Genomic DNA, 21,032 nt, shown 5'->3' with positions numbered 1-21,032 from the left:
GCCACGTTTTCGTGGTTTTGACGCCTTTGGCTCGGCCCAGGGTAGCAGAAAGCTTGGCACGTTACTCCGCTTCGATACTCTACACTCCTCCCCCCATCGGCCTCATCTGTTACTAGGGTGTTTATACTGATGATATTCGGGGTCTCACCTATGAAAAAGTAGTGAATTTTAAGGTGATCAGTCGTGCCAGGGCTGTATTTTAAATTGTTAAAACACTAGCGATTGGATTGCGAAAGCTTCTGTTCTTGTAAGCAGAGAGCAAATTAAGTACTTTCACTGAAGCTCATTTTCCGAACAAAACTGCTTTGTTTATTCACATACTGTTGCTGCTTTCATCTTACCTTAAGACCCAAGTGCAGGTTAATACTTGAAACCAGATAATCTTGATTTGAGTTAATAAATTTGTAACATGTAATGTCTTGTTTCTGAAAGCTTTTTGACAGGTAGGCTACAATATAATTTATATTTAAGTTGGTATTAGCATATCTTTGAGGAGGAATGTGGGTTAACTTTATTCAAAAACAAGGGATTGTGTTTAACCAAGAAACGTAATAACTTGTAAGCCATTACTAGAACATTTGAAATAAGAAACGATGCTTTTGTCTGGTTATATAATGTGTCACCACTGATTAGTGAGATTCTTGTGTTTTTTTCCATCATCTGTCCAAATCCCTGAAGCTAAGATTACAGAGAGAGAGAGAGAGAGAGAGACTGTTTTACTACCAGAGAGTTTTTTAATGCACTTAATTTATTTCATGACTTAAGGCAGTTTGTTAAAAATGGTTATCATCATGCCACCTGGTTGAAAATCAGAAAATATAAAATTTATAAATTACTTTGGGGGGTGTTTTAGCGCTGCATGTTTTTTCTCAGCCTGTTTTATTTTCCTCTAGCGTTGTAAACAATTTCTGTTCTTAATTCAGTATGATTGTCTTACTAAAATGCACTTCTAAAATTCCATGTATTTTGCAAAATAGTCATGGTAACTGTCATGCTACAGTGGAACATGAAAGGCATTTCTCTGATAATGGCTCACTAGAGGTACTTCAAAGGAACAAACTTAGTGGGTGCACCCTCTTTTGAAAAGTGCAGAGAAAAGTAAAAAAAATGCACTGAAAGCATGTTAGAAAACCTCCTAAACCCTAATAATTAGATGCATGTCTGCAGTCTGATGCACTAGGTGATTTGCCTGCTTTTTCAAAACACTAGACTACAGTTGCATAGTGCAGAGGTTACTACTCTAGCTCTGGTAGAAATTACTGGTTTATTTTTCTGAATCATGGTAATTTTTTGACAAAGTTTTCGTGGCTTTATTGTGTGACAGAATCTTTCTCATTGGTCTGTGTTGTGCTCCCATAAAAATGGTTGGTATGTAGATTTTTAAATACTACCGTTTGTTTGGAAGTTTTGAACCCAGAGGAGTGAAAAATAACATAGAATTACACTAACTAGTATGTGTTAGTACTAAAAGAAGCTTCTTTGTTTTGTCTTTTTAAACAAAAAAGCTAAGCATCAGAAGGAGTAGGAAACATTTTCAATGAAGTTTTTTTAAAGTTTTTTTCTAAAATGGAACGTTTTAAATGTTGATCTTCAAGCCATAGTACAGTGGGAACTTAATATTTGCAAAATTAGCTGTGGAGAAAACTGAAAATATGCAAAACAATGTTTTTGAATAACTTCTAAATTTTGTGTTATTGTGACTTCAAAAGCTATCACTTAGGATTTGAAGAACACACAGATAAGWAATAGGGGAAAAACACTTGTGGCCATTACTAAACRGATTTTTTTGGTTTTTGTTTTTAAGCAAATTTAGTGAATGGCTGAAAGTTGGCTTGAGCGTTGAGTTGCTGAAATGTTTTGCTGCTTGAAAGCCGTGAAAAGGTAGGGCATGTTGTTGACCTAATTTACTTCTAGCATATATATAAATATTGTCTGCTTATGACTTAAGCATATGTGAAACTGGTGTGTTCTTTTGTTTAATGTTTATTTCTTTGGCCTTTTCATCAATACAGCTTGAAGTTTTCAACATAGTCTCCATAGCTGAAAATACCCCAAAGCAGTATTCTTGTGTTCCAGTGAGATATCAAAAAGATTCTAAACAAAACAAAGGTTTTTAAATGGCTTAATTATGAGAAAATGATATTCTAAAGCTGAATATGATACCTGATATATTACTGCATTACTAAATTATTAAAATTCGATGTTTCGAAAGGAGAGGAATACATCTGTAATAATGAGCTTGTTTTTAAGAAAGCTTTCCAGTGCCAAAGATATAAGCAAAAATGTTAAACATTGGAGAGTTGTGAGGAAAAAAAAGGAATTATTTAATCAATAAATTAAATCTCTTCTAGATTTCGATTGCATAGTGTGTTCAAGTAAAGATTATATTACATGAAGACAGCTCTAATCAAAGTGGTTATGACCTTGATTTTAACATGAATCTTTTCTCATCCAGTCTGAATAAGGCTCTTGGAATGATCTGTTGCTCCATGTGAGGGAAGCCACAGGCATCTTCTGTGCATTTTCTCCCTCTAAATTCATTTTAAATCATTTATTTTTGTCACTTCACTTGAAGGATGCCTCAGAGTTCTGTCTTTCACCTTCACTGAAGTGAATTCTTCCTTCTGTCACACAGGCTAATTTTGGCCTTTGAGCATTTCCCTTTTAAGCAAGTTCAAAATAGACTTTTGGCTGGAACCCTGAGCCTTGCCATGATAATGTTGTTTAGATACAAAGCAAGGGAACTGAAGTTAACCATACTTGGCCATTTTTCTTGAAGAATACCAGATGGAAGTGATTGATAGTTTACAGGTATGTTGGAATTTTTTTTTTCCAAACTTCTGGAAGCAGCTTGCAATATAGTCAGAGTGTGGATATACGAAATGATGTAAAACAAGGTAAAAAGAGAACTGAGCCCCTTACTAGACCCAGCAGCTAGAAGGAAGCAGAATATGTGTTTCTTGCATGGCTGTTAATCAAAGCCACCATCAATTAGGTAACTGGTTAATTTTCTTTCTTTTTTTTTTTTCTAGAAATATCTTTTTTCCTTTTTACTACTTCCACTCTCTTGCTGCAGAAGGAAAATGTGAAGAGGACTTGTGCTTTCCCCCTGACACTTGAAGACAAGGGGATTTTTTGGTCCTTCTAGATCTAATCTAGTAATACATGTGACTGAGTGGATTTTTATCTAGTCTGCTTTGATTCCTTTCATGACAGGACAGGTAGAATTTTCTTCCTCTGTTACTGAATAACTCTGCTATGTTCTTACTGAGAGGTTTTGCTCTTCATGAAAGCATCAGGTTGGTGTAAATACTTCATCATCACCTGTTATTCAGATTAGGATCGTGAGGTATAATCCCAGCTAGTTAGTCCTGGAATCTCTCTGAGATGCAGCTAGCAAAGAAGCAGAGGTGTTTACCAAAGAATTGTTTTCTTCCATTTAATCCACACTTCTGAAATCTGTCTTTGATTTTAACAGTTTGAAATTTCATCAGTTGTCTTAAATTACAGATCTTCTTTCCCACCTTTCTACAAAAACCCTTCCTGCTATCAGCAAGCTGACTTTAAAGACCTGTTAAAAAATTTRCCTGCCTCTTATGGACAGGAACAGTTAGCATTACCTATTTTCACGTTTCTAATTGAAGAGCTAGAAAGATTGACAGAAAAAAAAGGAAAAGCAAGGGTCATCACATCTGCTTGAAAACTCAACTGTTGTCATTTACCATTTGCTAATACAAAAAACACTGCTTATTTTCCAAGCAAAGTTGTTGCTCAGTTTTTTTATTTTTTAATGAAAGCTGGAAGAAAATGATTGCATGTGCTTCTGTGTTCTGGAATGATTACTTGGTCTAGGATACTGAGTGAATAGCTCTTTGTAAAAGTCTTTCTTACTAGTACTTAATGTAGCTGCTGTTCTTATGTGAATGGGAAGCGGTTTTACCTCTTACCTGCCATACATTTTCCTATTTGGGCCTTGCAGTTTGAATGAATGGTACTGTGAGAAGAGAAGCCCTATTCCTTTGAGTTGTAAACTAAAATGGATGTAGATCAGAGAGCAAATAATTAACCAGATGAATTTCTTTGCCTGTGAGATAGTTAAAAGGCAGAAACTGTTATTAACTATTTACTACTTATAGCATGTATTTGACATTTTAGTATATATATCATTTTTCGATAATTAGGATGGTAACCTGAATATCGACTTTGAGCCATGGGAGGAAATTGTCATGATCTTCACTTCAGAACTTGTTATTCTTTCCGTTTCAGTCTTCTTTTATGGAGATGTGCTCTTTAAACCAATTCATACATAATTGGAGTTATTCAATCTTTTGAACTTTTCTGAACTTCCTAGAATTTCTTCAATATAAGCTTTCCTTCTGCTCTTACTTTAAATGATCTTTTCTTACCCCTGGAATTTCCTTTGTCTTTGTTTTCTTCATTTTCAATGGAGGTAAAAGAAAAAAAAATTTTCTTACTTGATGATGTCTTCTATAAAAGTATGTGCTTGGGAAATTAGATTGAATTTGTTTAGCGTGACKACATGAACCTCAGAAACAAATGTAGGATTACTTCTGATTGAAATACTATTATTTCTGAGTAGAAAATAATGCTGTTTTGACACTGCTTGAGATATTGACAGTTTGCTTCTTAATTTGGAGGTTCAGAAGTATGCAAGCTTTAGCCTTCAGGAGCAGCTTCAGGAATTGCTACAAAAATCTACCCCCAAAACCAGTCTCTGTCATTGTAAAAGAACTACTTGACTGGAGAATTTTCATTTGATCATACTTTGAGAAGGTAGAGGAAAATGTTACTGTACTTACCTAGATGTTGTCAATCAGCCATTAGCATCCACCATCTCTGAAACCTGTTTGCTCCATACAAATGTGGCTTTATGGATCATAAGGGAACTCAGCAGTCAGACTTAAAATACCACTTTTAAATGATTATACTTTCTGTTCAGAGTGTTCACTGTATTCTCATACTCTAATGTAACTTACATCAGTTTGTCACTTGATTAGTTGCATCGTACATAAACATTTTTTATTATTTTGTTAGGTTATGCCTGGAGAAAATACTACCACAGTGCATTCTTCAGTCAAGATCTTTGTCAGGAGCTGATGCCATCAATGCTCTCAGACCTTTCTATTTTGCTGTGCATCCAGATTTCTTTGGCCAGCATCCCAAAGAAAGGGTAAACATTTTTCARTGGTGTTTTTTTGTAAATGTAGTGTATATCAAAGATGGAAGCATTTTAGCTGTTTTTACTACTGTTAGAGGAACATTAGCTAACTTTTAGAGTTTAATATCATTGTTATAAAAGAAAAAGGATTTTTTAAAGTTAATTTTTAAAGAGGATGTATCCCTCAAATATCAATTAGTTATTAGTCATATTTTATATTTAGTTTGTATAAAGAAAATCTGGAGTCCTGCTACTCTGATTATAATACATATTATTTTCTTTACCACTTTGAAATGTGCATTATATTTGAAAACTCTGGGTTTTTTAAGCTTGAAAGCCTTGAAAATGATGTTTTTGGAATCTGTTATAGGAATGTACCAGTRTGTACATCATTGCAGTTTATTCAGCCAAGGTAATTATTCAGTTGTATTGATAACATGAACTATATGACTGTCCATTAATAGCAGCTGACAGTTTGTAAAAACTAAGTCTACATGTTAGATTTAAAATGTAGGATGAAAACTCTGATCGAATTAGTCATTTGTAATGTTAATTTTCTTTCTCTTTCTTTCCTTAAATAGGAGGTAAATGAAAATTCTCTGAAGAGGTTAAATGGCTACTTGGAGAATCTGCAGAAACCAGGATTTCGCTCTTTTAAGCCAACTCGTCTTACTTTTTATGTAAGAGAAAGTGAACCAAACTCTTCTAATGTTCAAGAATCCTTCAGTGCTTCAGGTGCTTTTATGTTGTGTGGAATGTATCTACCAATGTTAAAATTCTTTTTAAAAGGCCATTCTTTAGTCTTACACAGTCATACAGACTTTTCAGTTGAGTAACATCCTGTCAGACCATGAAAATACGCATCAGACATGGCTAATGTCTAATGGCACATGGCTAAGACCATCTCGARTAACTAGACAGCTTAAGATTTAAACAAAATATTGCAAGAGTGAGAATTTATGGGGACATTAAGGTCAAGTTACTATGGCAAAGTAAAAAACATAAGTTGAAGTAAATCATAATTTTACTGCTTTTTGTATCATTTTTCGTATTTAACTGGAGGAAAAGTTAGGTCCTTTTTCTCATTGCAGACAATATATAGTAATGTAATATCAGTGTGCTGCAGAATCAGTATGAATGTATTCTGAAAGCAGAAATTGTGTAATACATGAAACTTTAATTTACCATATACCCTTTTAGCTTTGAGACTGTAGGAGAATATTTCGGAGTTTAGAAAACTTGATTAGTTTTATTTTACAATTTTGACTCTAAATGAACTGCTTTACCTTACCCATCACATGCATTTTCATTATGTTCTGTATCCTGCTGGTCCAAAACMTTGAGCAAATTTTGAGAGATCCTATTGCTAGAACACAGAAATACACTTTTTTCAAGAAAATACTAGTGATACGTTGACTCTTATTTTAAATAAGACTTGAACTGGCAGCTGTGTTAAACTTTTGACTGTAGAACTGTCTTGCTTTGTAATGGGACAGTTAGTCCAATCACTGAACTACTAAGACTTAGTTTTAGCGGGTGGCTAAGTGTTTTTGAAGCTTTTGTTCAGAGTTTAAGAACTGTTACAATGCTGCATTTCCATAGTGAATTATATCCAAACTGATGGATAATAATATAATAATAATAATATAAATTGTGTGTAGAGCTGTTGGACAAAATTGCCCCTGCTAAATCAAAATAATCTTTTTATTGCTTTTGCTTCAACTGTGGCTAAGCTTCCAACCTGTCCAATGACTCAGACAGTTGAAATAGCTCTTTGGACTCGTACAGTTTTAAAGGTTAAACTGTGCTTAAAATTTTAGAGTGAATATTGAAATAACAATTTCATCTTAATTTYGGCATGCATAACTGTGCACACCTTTTTGAGCTCTTGTAAGATGAGAAAAGCATGAATGTATTCAAAAATATTTTTAATTAAATAATGGTAATTTTGTGGGACTTGTATTTTATAGGGTTTCGAGCAGTCAGTTTTACATTACATACCAGGGACCTACTGAGCACAGTATTAGATATTCTCAACTCCTGCAGTTTATCTACGGAGCATGTTCAGAGTTTGAATATGAACTCTCAGCCCCGCAAGGAAGCAAAAACCGTGCTGAACAGACCTATCAAATGGGATAAGACTTATTATTCATTTACTGGATTCAAAGATCCCGAGGAAGAACTAGAACAAGCCCAGAGAGTGGAAACAACTTTAATGTATGTAAAGATTTTATTTAATTGGTATTTKTTAGAATAAATTGGTCTTATTAAATACTGTTTCGGGGTTGATGGTGGGTTTTGTTTGTTTATTTGTTTTTTGAAAGCAACCAGTAGTCTTTCTAAACCATACAAAATATTATCATTCAATATGTAATTTCCTCACATTTCTTTTGGTGTAATTAGAAAGAGTTCTGATGATCTCTTGGGATAACTACAGTGCCAGCTCAGCCAAGGCATTCCTGTCTCTTTGTCCAGCATTCATATTTGGTCTAGTTTTTCACTTTTGCTGGATATTACTGACAATTCAGAAGGAGACAGGGCATTCCGCTTCCTATAAATAGCACCTCACATCTTGCAGGACTTTGGTAACACAACATTTTAAGCCTATAATCTTTATCATCAGTATTTCATTATCACAGTACAAAAAAAGAGGTAATATACCAAGATTAATATTTAATATGGGCGGTTATTTATTATAAACTTGCGTTTAATGCAGCATGTTGTTATTTAGAAGTTGATAGTTTATAAACTGTTTATATATTCTAATTTTGGAACAAAGTGAGAAATACTGACCCTAAACCCTTTTTTATAACAACGAGAATTATGTTCCGTTTAGATTAAATTACAGAAGTGAACTGATAATATGTTTGGAGTAAAGGATACCCATTATCCCACCTAGCATCTCAGAAATAAAACCACTCTATAATATGGTACTGTAAAATATATTTAACCTATTAGACAATCTTACAGAAGACATACTAAGAATCTGTTTTTTAATACTTGATGACTTGGCTTTGGGCCTGTCTTCGTTATTTTTGAGTTTGAATTCTTTTCCTTTACTCTGCAATGTAAGAATCACAATATATGTTTTTTCTTGGGAAAATAGGTGTGAGATTTAGCTTCCAAAGTCATGTTATGAGCAAGTGCTGAATATTTTAGAGTAGTATTCTTACAGAAACAGAACATTCTACTCATTGTAGAGCTGATACTTTTCTCAGATGTGCTTCATCAGTTTTACTTCCCTGATTGTGATTACTGACAAAAGAACTGTAAAACTTTGACTCGTATATCTATGTTCATCCCAGCACTGTAAAAGTTGCCTAAGTTGACCCTTCAGCACTTTCTCCCTTATGTGATAGTCCATTATGGTCACCTTGATTTTCTTTTTTTTTTCTTTTTTTTTTTTTTTTTTATTAAGACAGAAGTATAGTACTTTAAAGCATTGTGCTCTGAAGCTCTTCCCCTAAATCACACTGATCTGCTGCTCTACACCTTTTACACCTCTCAGAAAAGTCTTACTGTTTTTGCTCTTCCAAAGTATTTCTGTTCAACTTGATTGCTTAGTTCCCCATCAGACCTTAAGCATCAGGTTTTCATATATAAATATTTCAAGGGAAAGCATTTAGCAGTTTCAGTTTCTGTTTTCTGCTTTTAAAACTTACCTTTACCTCATAACATTAATGTTTTATTTCAAGTTAACATAAGGAGTTCAGTTCATTGTACTATTTGCATAACAAATAATATGGCATGCTCTACCTTTTTTCCCCCCTTTCTAAGATCCTGGTTAGATGATAATGAAGCAAGTGCAGTAAAAAAGCTGAAGAAGAGTTTACCCCTTAGAAAAGAACTAGAACGTTTAAAATTTGAACTGTCTCATCAACTCCAGCTCTCTGATATCAGGTAATAAGTTAAATCAGATGAACTTATATTTAAAAACTTACCAAAGCAAGGAGGTGTTATGTAATGTAGTGCTGCTGGGTTTGAAAGCTTATTCCAGCAAAACAGGTTTATTTCATATATATTAAAGTGCTATTGCACTGAATAAGATTTTCCCTGAAGAAGTCCATGGGGACAAAAGTTTCCAGTTAACAGTCTGCTCAAAAAGATGTAGCATTTGTAAGGCAAGAGATTATTTTGACTAATAACACAAGCTTCAGTTGAGGGAAACACATAAGCAAACAGGACCTGTGCATTTGCTTTAATTTGGGTATTTTGCTGGATGAAATTGCTTTTTCCCAAGTTTAAGTTCTTGTCTATTAAGATAACTACATTAGCATTGAAACGCAGCTTTACACATGGTGTTTACTGACATCCTGTGAAGTCTTACTAACAGTGCTCTTCTCTGGTATTTTGTTTCCCACATTCTGAAGGAGGAGATTTGTTTGCTTTAAAGGGCAGAGTACAGTTTGTACTCTTGTTTCTTCAGAATATTTTTCAGAAAATACTTCATAATCCTTATTTGAAGGGACAAAGTTAAAGAAAGAATGTTCCAAAGTCTATTCAGCAATGGGAGAACAAACTTCGGGGAACTATATCAAAGGCTAGTCTGTTAAGTTCTCCTTTTAACCAGGAAAGAATAAGATTCTCCAGAGAGACCTGGAGCTTCTGAAGTCATGCTTCTTTTCCTTTCACTATGTAGAGGACCTTGGCTTCCTCAGACTGAAGCCAGTCTTTCTGAACAAAATTTCTAATGCTCTGCAACTGTGCTGTGGTGTGTGGGTTGTTTTGTTTAGTTTTTTTTATTATTATTTATTTTTAAGTTTCTGGAACAAAGTTCAGAATTAAATGCATGGGTTTGGTTTTATTCATGGCTTATATTCTTTTTTTTKTGTGTATGTGTGTGCTTTTAAAATGCTCTGAAACTATTGCATTCTGTGAAGACCTGAATATTAACCTTCTGTAATTTAGAAGGAAATGTGAGTTGTCAGAAGTCTGACAAGTAACAGTATTAATAGGAAAGTGCTACTTGTGATCGTGCAGCCTAATGCTAGTTTTTGCAGAGGTTTGAAAAATAGAGTGGGATCGTTAGCTTTATTCTACGTATAAGTTCAGGACATCTAAACAGAGGATAGAGACTGGAAACAACATTTTTGTGTTCCGATGTGTATTAGTGAAGGCCAAGTGGTATTGCTAGGTAATAGTAAGTACTTATTAAAATGACTTACGTTGTAACAGACTGAGTTGCCTGATGAGTGCCATGGCATACCTCCGTTCTCTGTCTCTCAGACATGGCTTTTTGCCAGTTACAGATTTCTCTAAACAAGAGGAATGATAATTTTTCCCACYTTGGGAGAGTTTTAAATCAGCCTGAGGTATGGCTAAAGATCAAGAACATTTTTTTTTTTTAATAGGTTGGGACAACTTTACAATTTAAACAGTTTCTGAAATTTAATTGTTAGTTCATCTGTTCTGTCTATGATGAAAGAAATATCAAAACAATGTATATTTAAAGTCACCAATATGATATGACTCATGTGTCCTGTATGGCTTAACAGAGTTTCCATTATAGAAACAAAAATTATTCCACTATTAGGTGGAGTAGGCTTTTTTCTTTTCTTCTTCTTTTTTTTTTTTTTAACTGTTTATTAACAGTTTAGTTTAATCTTTTTTCAATCAGAAAGTATTGCAGATGTAATTAGCAAACTGCGCACAATACTCAAAGCAAGTAGGTTGGCCCAAAGGGTCTTCTCTAACTGTCATCTGTAAACGTCAGAAACAAATGACATTTTCTTCTTCTTTTTCTTCTTCTTTTTTTTCTTTTCTTCTTCTTTTTTTTTTTTTTAACTGTTTATTAAAATGATTGTAATGTCTTGGGGAGAGGAGAGGGAAAGCAGACAACTTTATATATAGTAGCTGCTCCTCTAGACAAACATTGCACAGTGAGCAAATAAACTGCATGTCACATGACTGGAACAAATACTGGGTTGCATATTGCTATTTACTTCTCCCCCTTCTTAATAGAGGAGGGATTTGCTTTTGAAGTTCTATTCCGTCTACTAGCTTTTGTATTTATTTTTCCTAGATGCATTTCTTTATCTGTTTTTATTCCATATTGTTCCTGGCATCCACTTTGAGAGATTCTTTTTTATTGTTTTATTTTAGGCTTTTATCTCTCCAAATAGCATATGACATGGACAGCTTTTTAGTAGGGTCTTCACTTTTATTACTGTCCAAGAAGTGTTATTCTGTGTGAGTTATTGTCTGTATTTTAAGGCTCTCAGCTGTATCTCAACTTCTGCAATTCTGTTTATATAACATTGAGAATGAGGTACTATCAATTGTGTTTTTATTTAGGTGGCAGAGAAGTTGGGGTATTGCTCATCGCTGTAGCCAACTACACAGTCTAGGTCGCTTAGTCCAACAAAGACCTGAAGTACTGAAAAATGTTAAAGGTACATTTGTTACTTGTTTCATGTATCCTAGTATCGTATTGATTCAAAGATGCATGAGTGACCAGGGTCACTCACCACTGCTTTTCACAAGTGCTCTTGATAACAGTAAAAACTTGTTGGACTTACTGAAATGCTGATAAGAGCTCTCATTTTAAACTACAGAWTTTTTTTTAAAGTGACTTTTCCTGACAGTGTATTTGCTACACTCCACTTCTATTTTATTTCTTATTGCCTGCAAGCTTACATACTAACAATGAAATCAAAAAAATTCAGAGTATCCGAAAGGATGGAAGATAGTGATAGATTTTTTTACTCATGGTAAAGCCGGCACAAAAATGCTAGTAGTTCTTCCAAGAGACAGTAATCTGTAAGGAGGACTTACTCTTTAAAACAATGTTATTATGTTCTATTATCACACATATTTCATAAAATACTTATACTGAAGTCTGCGTCATCTCAGGAAAAACTAAAATGTTCTGTAAACCTGATCATTTTTCTCTTGCACCTGTTTGATTTATGGTAATAGCTGTTCGCTTTAATTGTAACTCTACATTTATGCCTCTCTTTAGATACTCAATATTGAGCGATTTTCATTTGAATGTTCATTTAATCCTTTGTCAAAAGGCAGAGAGGTTAAAACAATAAGCAATGGGTTTAAATTGTATCAGGTTTCAGATTTTTTTTTTTTTTTTTTTTTTTTTAAAAAAAAATTTTTTTTTTTATTTAGTTTTTTTTTTAACCTAAGTGAGCAAAAGATGTAAAGTGCTAGAGAAGTGGATCTCCATCTTTGAAGAGCTTTAATAATATATTTGAGAAACATCTGTCAGGAATCACATAGGTACAAGGTAACCTTGCACTGAAGTAAGAGAACGGACTAGATGCTTTAAAGTCATATTGTTCTGTCGTAAGCATATTGGAAAAATGATTCCTGAGGGCAGGGTAAAATGTTGATATGTTGATGTGGAGGGCTGTGTTCAACCCTGGCAGGCCAGAGGCTTGGCTTCTTTCCTAGATACGTTTTTAACATATTAGCTGCCTTCACCTTCTAGACTTTTGAAGAGAAGTAATTGGTCTTGTAGTCAGAAGCTGTTACTTATTTCTGTCTTTTGAAATGACTAATGAGTCATTTCAATCTCAAAAATGTAATTCTTGCAAAACTTAACTTCAAATGTGGAATGGTTTTCTATTCTTACAGTGGTCCAATAGTATTCTCTACAAAGGCAACACCTGCCCTTTTATCTTCAGATTTTAGTTTAGTGGTAGCATTGCTTTAACTTGATTTGTTCGGCATGCAACATTTATTTAGTAGTTCAAATGGTTATGACCATGCAATGTTTGTGCTGCATAGTTTAACCAGTTGTCACCTATTCATGTTATGGGAGTGAAGTTCAGGATTCATACCTTTTTTTTAAAAAAAAAAAAAAAAAAAAAAAAAAGGAAAAAAAGAATCTCTTAAGGTTTGGTCCTTGTTATGTTCCAGTAATCCATTTAAGCCTTGTCTTGTAGATGAACACTTCACACTGAAGACTTTTTGGAAGCTTATTTTGGTAAAGTTACCTGTGCTTTTACACAGAACAATCCTGAAAACATCCTTGAATCTTTGTTTTATGCTTTTAACAAACCAAAATCTAAACTTAAAACTGATTTCACCTAAAAACAGACCCAGTGTTAGCCTTCTGTTACCTCTGTTCTTTCTTAAACAAAATCTGTTACATAGGCATTTCTGATTTTACTGAGTTATGGAGAGATTTTTGGAAATAGTTTTGAATAGTTGTTCTCGTAGTTCTTTGACCAGCTTTTACATATTATTTTGTTGTGTAAAATTACTTCAGGRCTGTAGTAAGTGTTTTTTAAGGCATATATCTTGTACAGATTCTTTAAAGAAGCTATCTGCTAAGATTTGCTCTTACTTTAAAATTACTGTGTAATAAAAAAATCCAATTACCTAAAAAGCTACCAGATTTAAACAGGGAGAAGGCAAATACTAATTAAGGTTTGCAGGAAAAATCCTTGAACTGGAGTTTTCAAGAATCGCGTCTTCAAATTTTGAGAATAACGAAAAGACACATTCATTTTTGTTTGCACTGAAAAAAAATTTTTGCTTATGATATATTAGTAGCATGGTTAAATCTTTAAGTGTGGGAGTAATTACAATAACCAAAATTGCTAAGGAGCTTTTTTTCAATCCTTAGGACGCACATTGATATTTACAGACCGTTCAGGTATGAGTGCAGCAGGCCACATAATGCTGGGGACCATGGATGTTCACCATCACTGGACCAAAGTAAGATTTCAAAGTGAATGATTTTTAAGTCTCTTGTTAAATTATGGCATCCTTTTTTATGTTTCGTTTTTATTTTAATTAAAATGTTTTTAAAAATTTATTATGTCAGAAGCTGCTCCTGTTCCACTAATCTGTCAGATTTCTCAATAGATTATTCTGAAATTATTTGACTTTTTCAAGCAAGAGTATTTTTGTATGCATAACTGCATTCTAGCAATAACTGGGTAGATGATAAGGAGTGATTGCTAATTCAGACTGTCCATTTTCAGTTCCCGTTACTCTRTTCCAGCCTTCTCCATAGTGCCTACCTTCTGAGTCTTGACTGAGAAGTCTGAACACTTAATGTTTATGGGCATAGGTTTGTAAACTAGAGATTGGGTATTTTCCTCCTGTTTCCCCTCCCTTCAGACTTGAGACAAAACTAATTATCAACCAAATCTCTGAAAATAAATAGTTTCAGCAACAGTGACTCTTTGCATTTTTGAGAGTTGTTAGACTGGCAARAAAAACCCCGTTCTTTGACTGTGTGCGGTATACCTCAACCGCTGTAACTGTGGTGATAAACATTTTATGTAGACCTCACCTTAGAAACTCTTTGGATCTGGTACTGTTAATTTCTGTATGTGCAGAGATCAAGGACATCTTGTTAAGGTCTTTCAGTTCCTTTGTAGTATAAATGTTGAAAATGCTTATAAGCTCATTCCATTTTATCTTGTCCAAAGAATTCCCGTTTGGAATGGGGAATTCCCAAATGGGAATTCTTTGGAACTTTTTTCCTTCAGATTCCATATTTGCACTGTTAAGAGTCTCTTCTTTTATAGTTTGTTGTGAATTTTTTCATTTCTTGATTTTAAGTTATATACTGTGTAACCTAGGAGGTGTTTTTGTGTATGTGCACAGATTTTTGAGAGATTACCAAATTATTATAAACTTCAGAAAAGGATGCTCTTCTTGGAGGATCGGATAAGCCAACTTCTGGGAGGCATACAAGTAGTATATATTGAAGAGCTGCAACCCCTGTTGACACTGGAAGAGTACTATGACATTCTGGACTCCTTCTATAATAAATTACTTGACAGTAGACTACTTTTTCATCCTCACAGTCTGCGAGGCTTGCAAATGATTCTAGAAAGGTATGTCTTTGCAGGAAAGATTTTTTTTTTTTTTTTCCCCAGGCTCCTTTTTTGTTACATTAGTTATTGCTTTCACTAATAAGAAAACTAATCTTCTTCAAAGTTTCGTATTTCAGGAATTCTTTTGTTTCTGAAGGTTTTAAGTGACTTTTCATGGTTTCGGAAAGGGTAAAATTGAAGGGAATCATGCATATTTTAGTGAAGTTAGTGGTAAAATTCTGTCTTTATCTTCTGGGCTGTGCTAAATCAAAGATTTCGTGCTGTCAGGACAACAGTCAGCTGTGACAATAGTGTATATATATTTTTGAGTAATATTGACAGTTGCTTCTGAAACATTAAAAAAACTTAAAATACGTACAACACTTCTGTATTCTYATGAACCAAATTTGATCTTTTTTATCTGTTATTTAGATTATGATTAATTGATACTCCTACCTTTGTCTTCAGATTTCATTCTGAAAGTAATTAATTTAAATATTTTAGTGCCAAAATGGTATTTTGTATTTAACTTCCACCATGTTTTGTTACAGCGATAGATATGCACCACGCTTACATGAATTAGGACACTTTATGATCCCAACAGCTTGTGATCCAGCAGCTCTTCAATGGTTTATTACTGCCAAAGCACAAGAAGCAAGACAGAATCTGAAAAGAAAGGAGGAGTAAGTGTTCACGTAACACCCTACATTTGGCTTATGAAAATCTTCTTTTTGTATGYCATATTTATTTATTTGTAGTAAAAAGAGAAGTTTGAAGAATATATTCCTGTTCTTTCAAAACTTCTGTTTGTAAAATTAACTTTAGCTATCAGCTTTACTGAGTTAAAAAWTAAGTGCTGAGTGAACATGAGCAGTTGCTAGAAAGGACCCTCCTTCAGCTTGCAGAAATAGTTGTACTTTATTTAGAAATGAAGGCTACTTGCTTACAAAWTTTTTTTTATGTAACAATTAAACAAGAAAAGAAGGTCTTTTTTAAAGACAGAGACCTTTTTATTAAGAAAGAAAGAAAAGCAACAAACTTAATGTTACCTACATCATTATTATTACTAGTTTTTAGATGACAGTTAAATGAGAAAAGGAWTAGTTAGCACCTTATAAGGGGAAGAGAACAAACTTGGGATAGCATGAGCAGGGAAATACCTCCTTGTACTCTGCTACTGTCATAGATGGTAGCAAGATGAGAGAGATGACTATGTTGTAGTATCAGCATATAATACTAAGTTCATGACTTTTAGTGTCCGGAATTGTAAATTTTTGTTCTTAAGCTTGTACATTGTATGTGCCTTAGAAGTTCAAGAGCATGAAGTAGAGATATTGTGATTATTTTGAATAAAACATTATTATGCATAACTGGATGTTATTACCCTTTAGAGGTTGTTAGTGAAAGCTTATTTTGCTTTTTTGCGTAGTTTTTAATGAATTGTTGAAACATCACATTTTGTCATTAGTATATGTATCATGTACAGACCTTGATRGTTTTGTGAGGGTTATTGTGGGTGTGAAGCTTCCTGAAGATCTTATGGCTTTAGAACTCCTTGGGAAGCTTGATCTGGGAGGTGGATTTTGATAGAACACAGAGGATTGCTGGGATTTTTTTCCTGTAAACYGTATGGGTTTGAACCCCAACCCAGCTTTGAAGATATGTTGTTATTCCAGTATAGGTTATAATTGTTGAATAGCTTTCTGTAGAATATCTATCTTTTGGTAAATGATAGCAAGAAAAGTATTGTCTGTAGAGGTTGGGGGGGGGGGGTTGTAGCAAATGTGTGCATTTTTTGGGAAGGAGGGGGAACTCGCTTCCTCTCCCTTCCCCAGCTCCCTGCAAAATAATATTACCCAACAAAGACACCTKTCCTGGGAAAGAGTCATGTTCAGATTAGTAGAGGAAGAAGTATCCTTATATTCTAAGTGACTGTGTTGTAAATAAGTAAGAGCTAAGCTAAATATTTAAACTTCTTTGTGTGTGGATGATTTGCTACTTTGTATAAAATAGTTAAGAATAGCTATAGGGTGTTAGACCAAAGGTCTTTCTAAACCCTATCATTTGTTAGCTTAGGGAAAGGCTATATGAATGGGGCAAAAATAGAGTGGTGGGGTKTTTTTTTGTTTTTAACTCTGTTCTRTTTCCCAGTTTTTAACAATCTATACTTGAGAAAAATACTTGAAGCCAAAATGTCATCTCATGTTAACAGTAATCAATAGCTCTTTTTTTTCTCTTAATTGTCTGATTACATTTTTAGCCAATTTATGTTTTGTGGCTCTAAAATATCCTGTGGCAGCAAATTATATAGTTTAAGTGTAGCATGTGTGTGTGAAGGAAAAGAGAGGTGTTCTTTTTTTATAGACCCACAGCCTGATGGCTTTCTTTTGCTCTTGTGCTATTGGAAATGCAAGGAGTCCCCTATATTTATCACCTCTGCTTTTTTTTTTTTTTTTTCATGGATGTATCATATTTCCTCTTGTCTTTTTATTTAATTTGAAAACTGAAATTTCTGAAAATTAATGTTTGCATGAACAGAACCCATTTAGTACTTCTGATTGTTCTTCTCCTCCTGTGTACCCATTTAATTCTTACATACTCATTTTGAATAACCAGTGCTGCTCACAGCAGTAGTTGTTACAGGGGCTCTGAGTAAAGGAAAACAGTTTGAGACATACAGGATTTACTTTGCACATGCAGATGAATGTACTATATACGCAGTAAATAGCATAGCTGGAGTTCTGTATGGCCTGCTGCACTGAAGACTTTAAATACTACTGTTAAAGAGAGAATTGCATTATCTGTGTGGCAAAAATCAGTGTTTCAGTAATACAAAATTTAGCATGAATCTACTTTACAAAAGGAAAGTACCACTTTTGTATTGTGATAAGATGTAAGCCTCCTTGTGGAAGTGACTAAAACCTGCAGTTCTCACTATGTATGGCTAACTTTCCATTCTTCAGGGGAATGGCAGCTTGAGATCTCATGTAGCAGGCAAACTTGGCCATGCTAGAACTGAAATGAGTTCTTGTAAAGCAATCCGAGTGCCCYTGCACAGTACAGTGCAGTGCTGTGTAAATGCGCTGACATCTCATACAGAGTTCTGAAGAGAGCGGTGTTGAGCCCCTTCAGCAGTTACTTTACATGAGTCATCCTTAGGTCTCAGTAGCTGTGTCCCTGCTCAGCTTGGGATGACTCATATCCCACTGGCTCTACAAATCTGCCTGTTGTTTCCAGGTGCTGTCACAGTAGCACTTACTGGATGAGATGTAGCACAAGCTCTGTGTGTTTGTGTGATACAGTGTCCAGCTTTATCTCTTCTGGAATCTGGAGGGTTACCAAATGCAGACAGAGCTGTCTCAACTCTGATGCAGCTGATGCTCATCCACCTAGCTGTGTCCAAGCTGACCCCATGCCCAACTGCTGTGCTCTGCTCTAAACACACTGCGTCTCCAAGTGCTGAGCGTACCCACGCTAGTTCCACACAGTCAAGTTGGAGGCCTATTGACTCAGATTGTAGGGTAGTCACTGTGTTGTTCATACAGCCAAGCTTGCTCCAGAAGAAATATAGCTGTAATGTGGCACTGTGCCTGAGCTAGTGTGTTTTGCTCAACYTGAACTGTGTCTGCATCAGATGGTCCACAGTTCCAGTGACTCTTAATTAATTCTCCAGATAAACTTTATTTCTGAGGAGCCTGAATTTGCCATGTGATCTGTCTTCTTACTACTTTTTGTCTGGGCTGAATGGAAAAAAATCATCTGTAAGTTATGATTACAATATTCTCTGTACTTGCTGCAGTTGATAAGATATTAATATTCTTAATAAACATCAGTTTACTGTACCTGATGTCCATTGTCAAAGAGGACATGTAGAGTCTTAGTTAAGATAGAGGAGTCATTACTTAGCTGACTCATTAAACTGGTTTTAGTCTCAAAGTTTAAACTTTGAAGGTTAAAAAATTCCATCCCTCATCTTAAAAATGAAGCCTCAGAGGATTTTTATTCTGGTATATTACCATTACCTGGTCACCCAGAAATTTGGTCATGCATGTTTTCAAACATGACTCTTTTTAGGCATGCTATTGCATGTAGTCACAAAAGCATGTCCACTTAACTTCTGAAGTACACACACAGGTACTGATTTTCACAGAAATTTCAACTGTGCCATAACGGTACATGTAGAAGTGATACTTTTGTTTATATAATCTGCAAATATACTTATTTCAAGTTTTTTTTTTTAAGAGAGCACACCCTAATTTTGTCACTGTATGTTATCTTTATTTACTAGGATGATGATTACAGAAAAGGAGCTAATCAATACTTCTACTGAAAAATTTTCTTTGGATCGGCTATATAAGGAACCCAGTGTTTCCAGTGTGCAAATGATAGATTGTTGTAAGCGACTGCTGGAAGAATCATTACCATACCTACAAGGCATGCACCTTTGCATTTCGCATTTCTACTCTGTGCTACAAGATGGAGACCTCTGTATACCTTGGAACTGGAAAAGCTGAGAACATATCTTATAATCAGATGAATTGTTTATTTTCTGTAAGAGGCTATAAATATGAATGTTTTTAAGAGTAAATTATTAAAATCTGTATTTTGATACCATTTACTTTTAACTGCTGCTCAAACAGGATTAGAGTCCTAGACAATTTGCAGGATATGCAGTATTCCCAGTTCTAGGAAAGACATCTGTACATTTTCCATAAGCTTGTAGTAGTCCAGGCATAGAATGGCACTTGTAGAATCGCATTTTTGTAGTTTATTATGAAAAGCTATTACACTGCAAGTCTGCAAAAACGTACATGTGGATTTTTAATATATGCTAAGTATTGCCAAATAGATTTTTCCTAAATATAAGGAAGAGTATTCCACTCCAACTAGACACTACATATCTTAGGGATTAGTTGAATGCAGAAGGGTACATAATACTACTGGTGGCAATATTGGCATTTCATATTGCTGCCTCCTACTGAATGAAAAAGAAAACTTGCATCTGAATAGTTTTACTTTGCAGAAAAGCACAGTACCTTGAAATTTGGTTTCAGCAGTTTCATATATTGATCCAATGTTGTTATTTCCAAAAACACCAGCTGTGCTGTCTGCAGTTATTTTAGAGGAAATGTCAGTCTATTTTTGTTTTTCAGCATTTGTTCCATAAATACAGACTATCCTTTTTATGTACACTGCTAAGAGATTGCAAATCCTCTTCACAGCACTTACTGCCCAAGTGGTTTAATGTGACGTCTAAGGAAAGGAAGCATTGATTTGTGTGGAATCATTTGCAAGAGTAAGTATTTCTCAGTGAGAGACAGGAGTTCACAGTAAGGCTCTACAGAGCAAACACATGGACCCTTGTTAGTACTGCATTCCTTGAATAATATGAAATGAAGATATAAATTTATGTTGATATTTCTTCATTGTAATACATGCCGAAAGGGACATTGTATTTGGGTTACTACTTTGCAAAAAACATCCGTTGAGAAAAATCAGCTGCTTAACATTTCTGGACTTGAATTCACCTATGAAAACTGGCAAAAAAATAAAAATAAGGAATTGCCTAATGTTTACATGCCTTATATTTACATTAGTCTTTAGTAGGGAAGTTGTGTTTGTCTGATTATTCTTGTCAGAAAGCTCAATTTCAAGTTGTTTATTAAGCTGCCAAACAAAAAAATCTCCACTGTAACCTTATGTCTGTTCTAAAATGTTGAGACTTCTAAGAAGATCAGCTGATGGAGTTCTGGTGTGTTAGTTAGTTCTGACTCTTAAAAACTCTAAGTAGTTATCCTCTATTGTGCATTACTTTCCCTCGTTCCATCTAGAGTTGATGATACTGTCCTTGTCCCAGTTGTGCTGAGCAACTAAGACAGTCCAGTGTAGCCCAGCAATATTCCCTGTAACAGCTCTTCAGAAATGGATTATCTTCCAGAATAGGAGCTGAGCATAGCAGATYATCTCCCTTGAACTAAATGACTCCTTAATGGTATCCAGGCAAGAAGCCACTGTCCTGCTGAATGTAGAGAATACAAAAAGATCTGATGAAGGAAGGTGAGTAG

At 34.6% G+C, this 21,032-nt stretch overlaps 1 protein-coding gene across 3 annotated transcripts; it reads left to right on the top strand.

Moving 5' to 3' along the window:
• Positions 1 to 1,784: 1,784 nt before the first annotated feature.
• Positions 1,785 to 20,540, top strand: TCAIM (T cell activation inhibitor, mitochondrial). 3 transcript variants are annotated; one of them, XR_014896693.1, is made up of 11 exons: positions 1,785 to 1,881; positions 5,056 to 5,191; positions 5,761 to 5,914; positions 7,150 to 7,396; positions 8,957 to 9,079; positions 11,474 to 11,571; positions 13,764 to 13,855; positions 14,756 to 14,988; positions 15,519 to 15,650; positions 18,641 to 18,728; positions 19,256 to 19,343. XR_014896693.1 is itself a non-coding variant. In XM_085311812.1 (10 exons), the coding sequence occupies exons 1-10, from the start codon at positions 1,853 to 1,855 to the stop codon at positions 19,479 to 19,481; spliced, it is 1,470 nt and encodes a 489-aa protein (XP_085167938.1). In that variant the 5' UTR covers positions 1,785 to 1,852; the 3' UTR covers positions 19,482 to 20,540. The 3 variants fall into 3 exon arrangements, 2 of the variants coding, with proteins under 2 accessions (XP_085167938.1, XP_085167939.1); XM_085311812.1 differs by lacking the exon at positions 18,641 to 18,728 and having other exon boundaries at positions 19,256 to 20,540; XM_085311813.1 differs by lacking the exon at positions 18,641 to 18,728 and having other exon boundaries at positions 15,519 to 15,700; positions 19,256 to 19,329.
• The last annotated feature ends 492 nt before the right edge of the window (positions 20,541 to 21,032 follow it).

This window comes from Rhea americana, unplaced genomic scaffold (genome assembly GCF_003343005.1).
Source record: "Rhea americana isolate MKP2758 unplaced genomic scaffold, rheAme1 scaffold_35, whole genome shotgun sequence".
Taxonomy (NCBI): Eukaryota; Metazoa; Chordata; class Aves; order Rheiformes; family Rheidae; genus Rhea; species Rhea americana.
The sequence above is the reverse complement of the archived record's forward strand: the minus strand, read 5'-3'. Positions and strand labels throughout refer to the sequence as shown.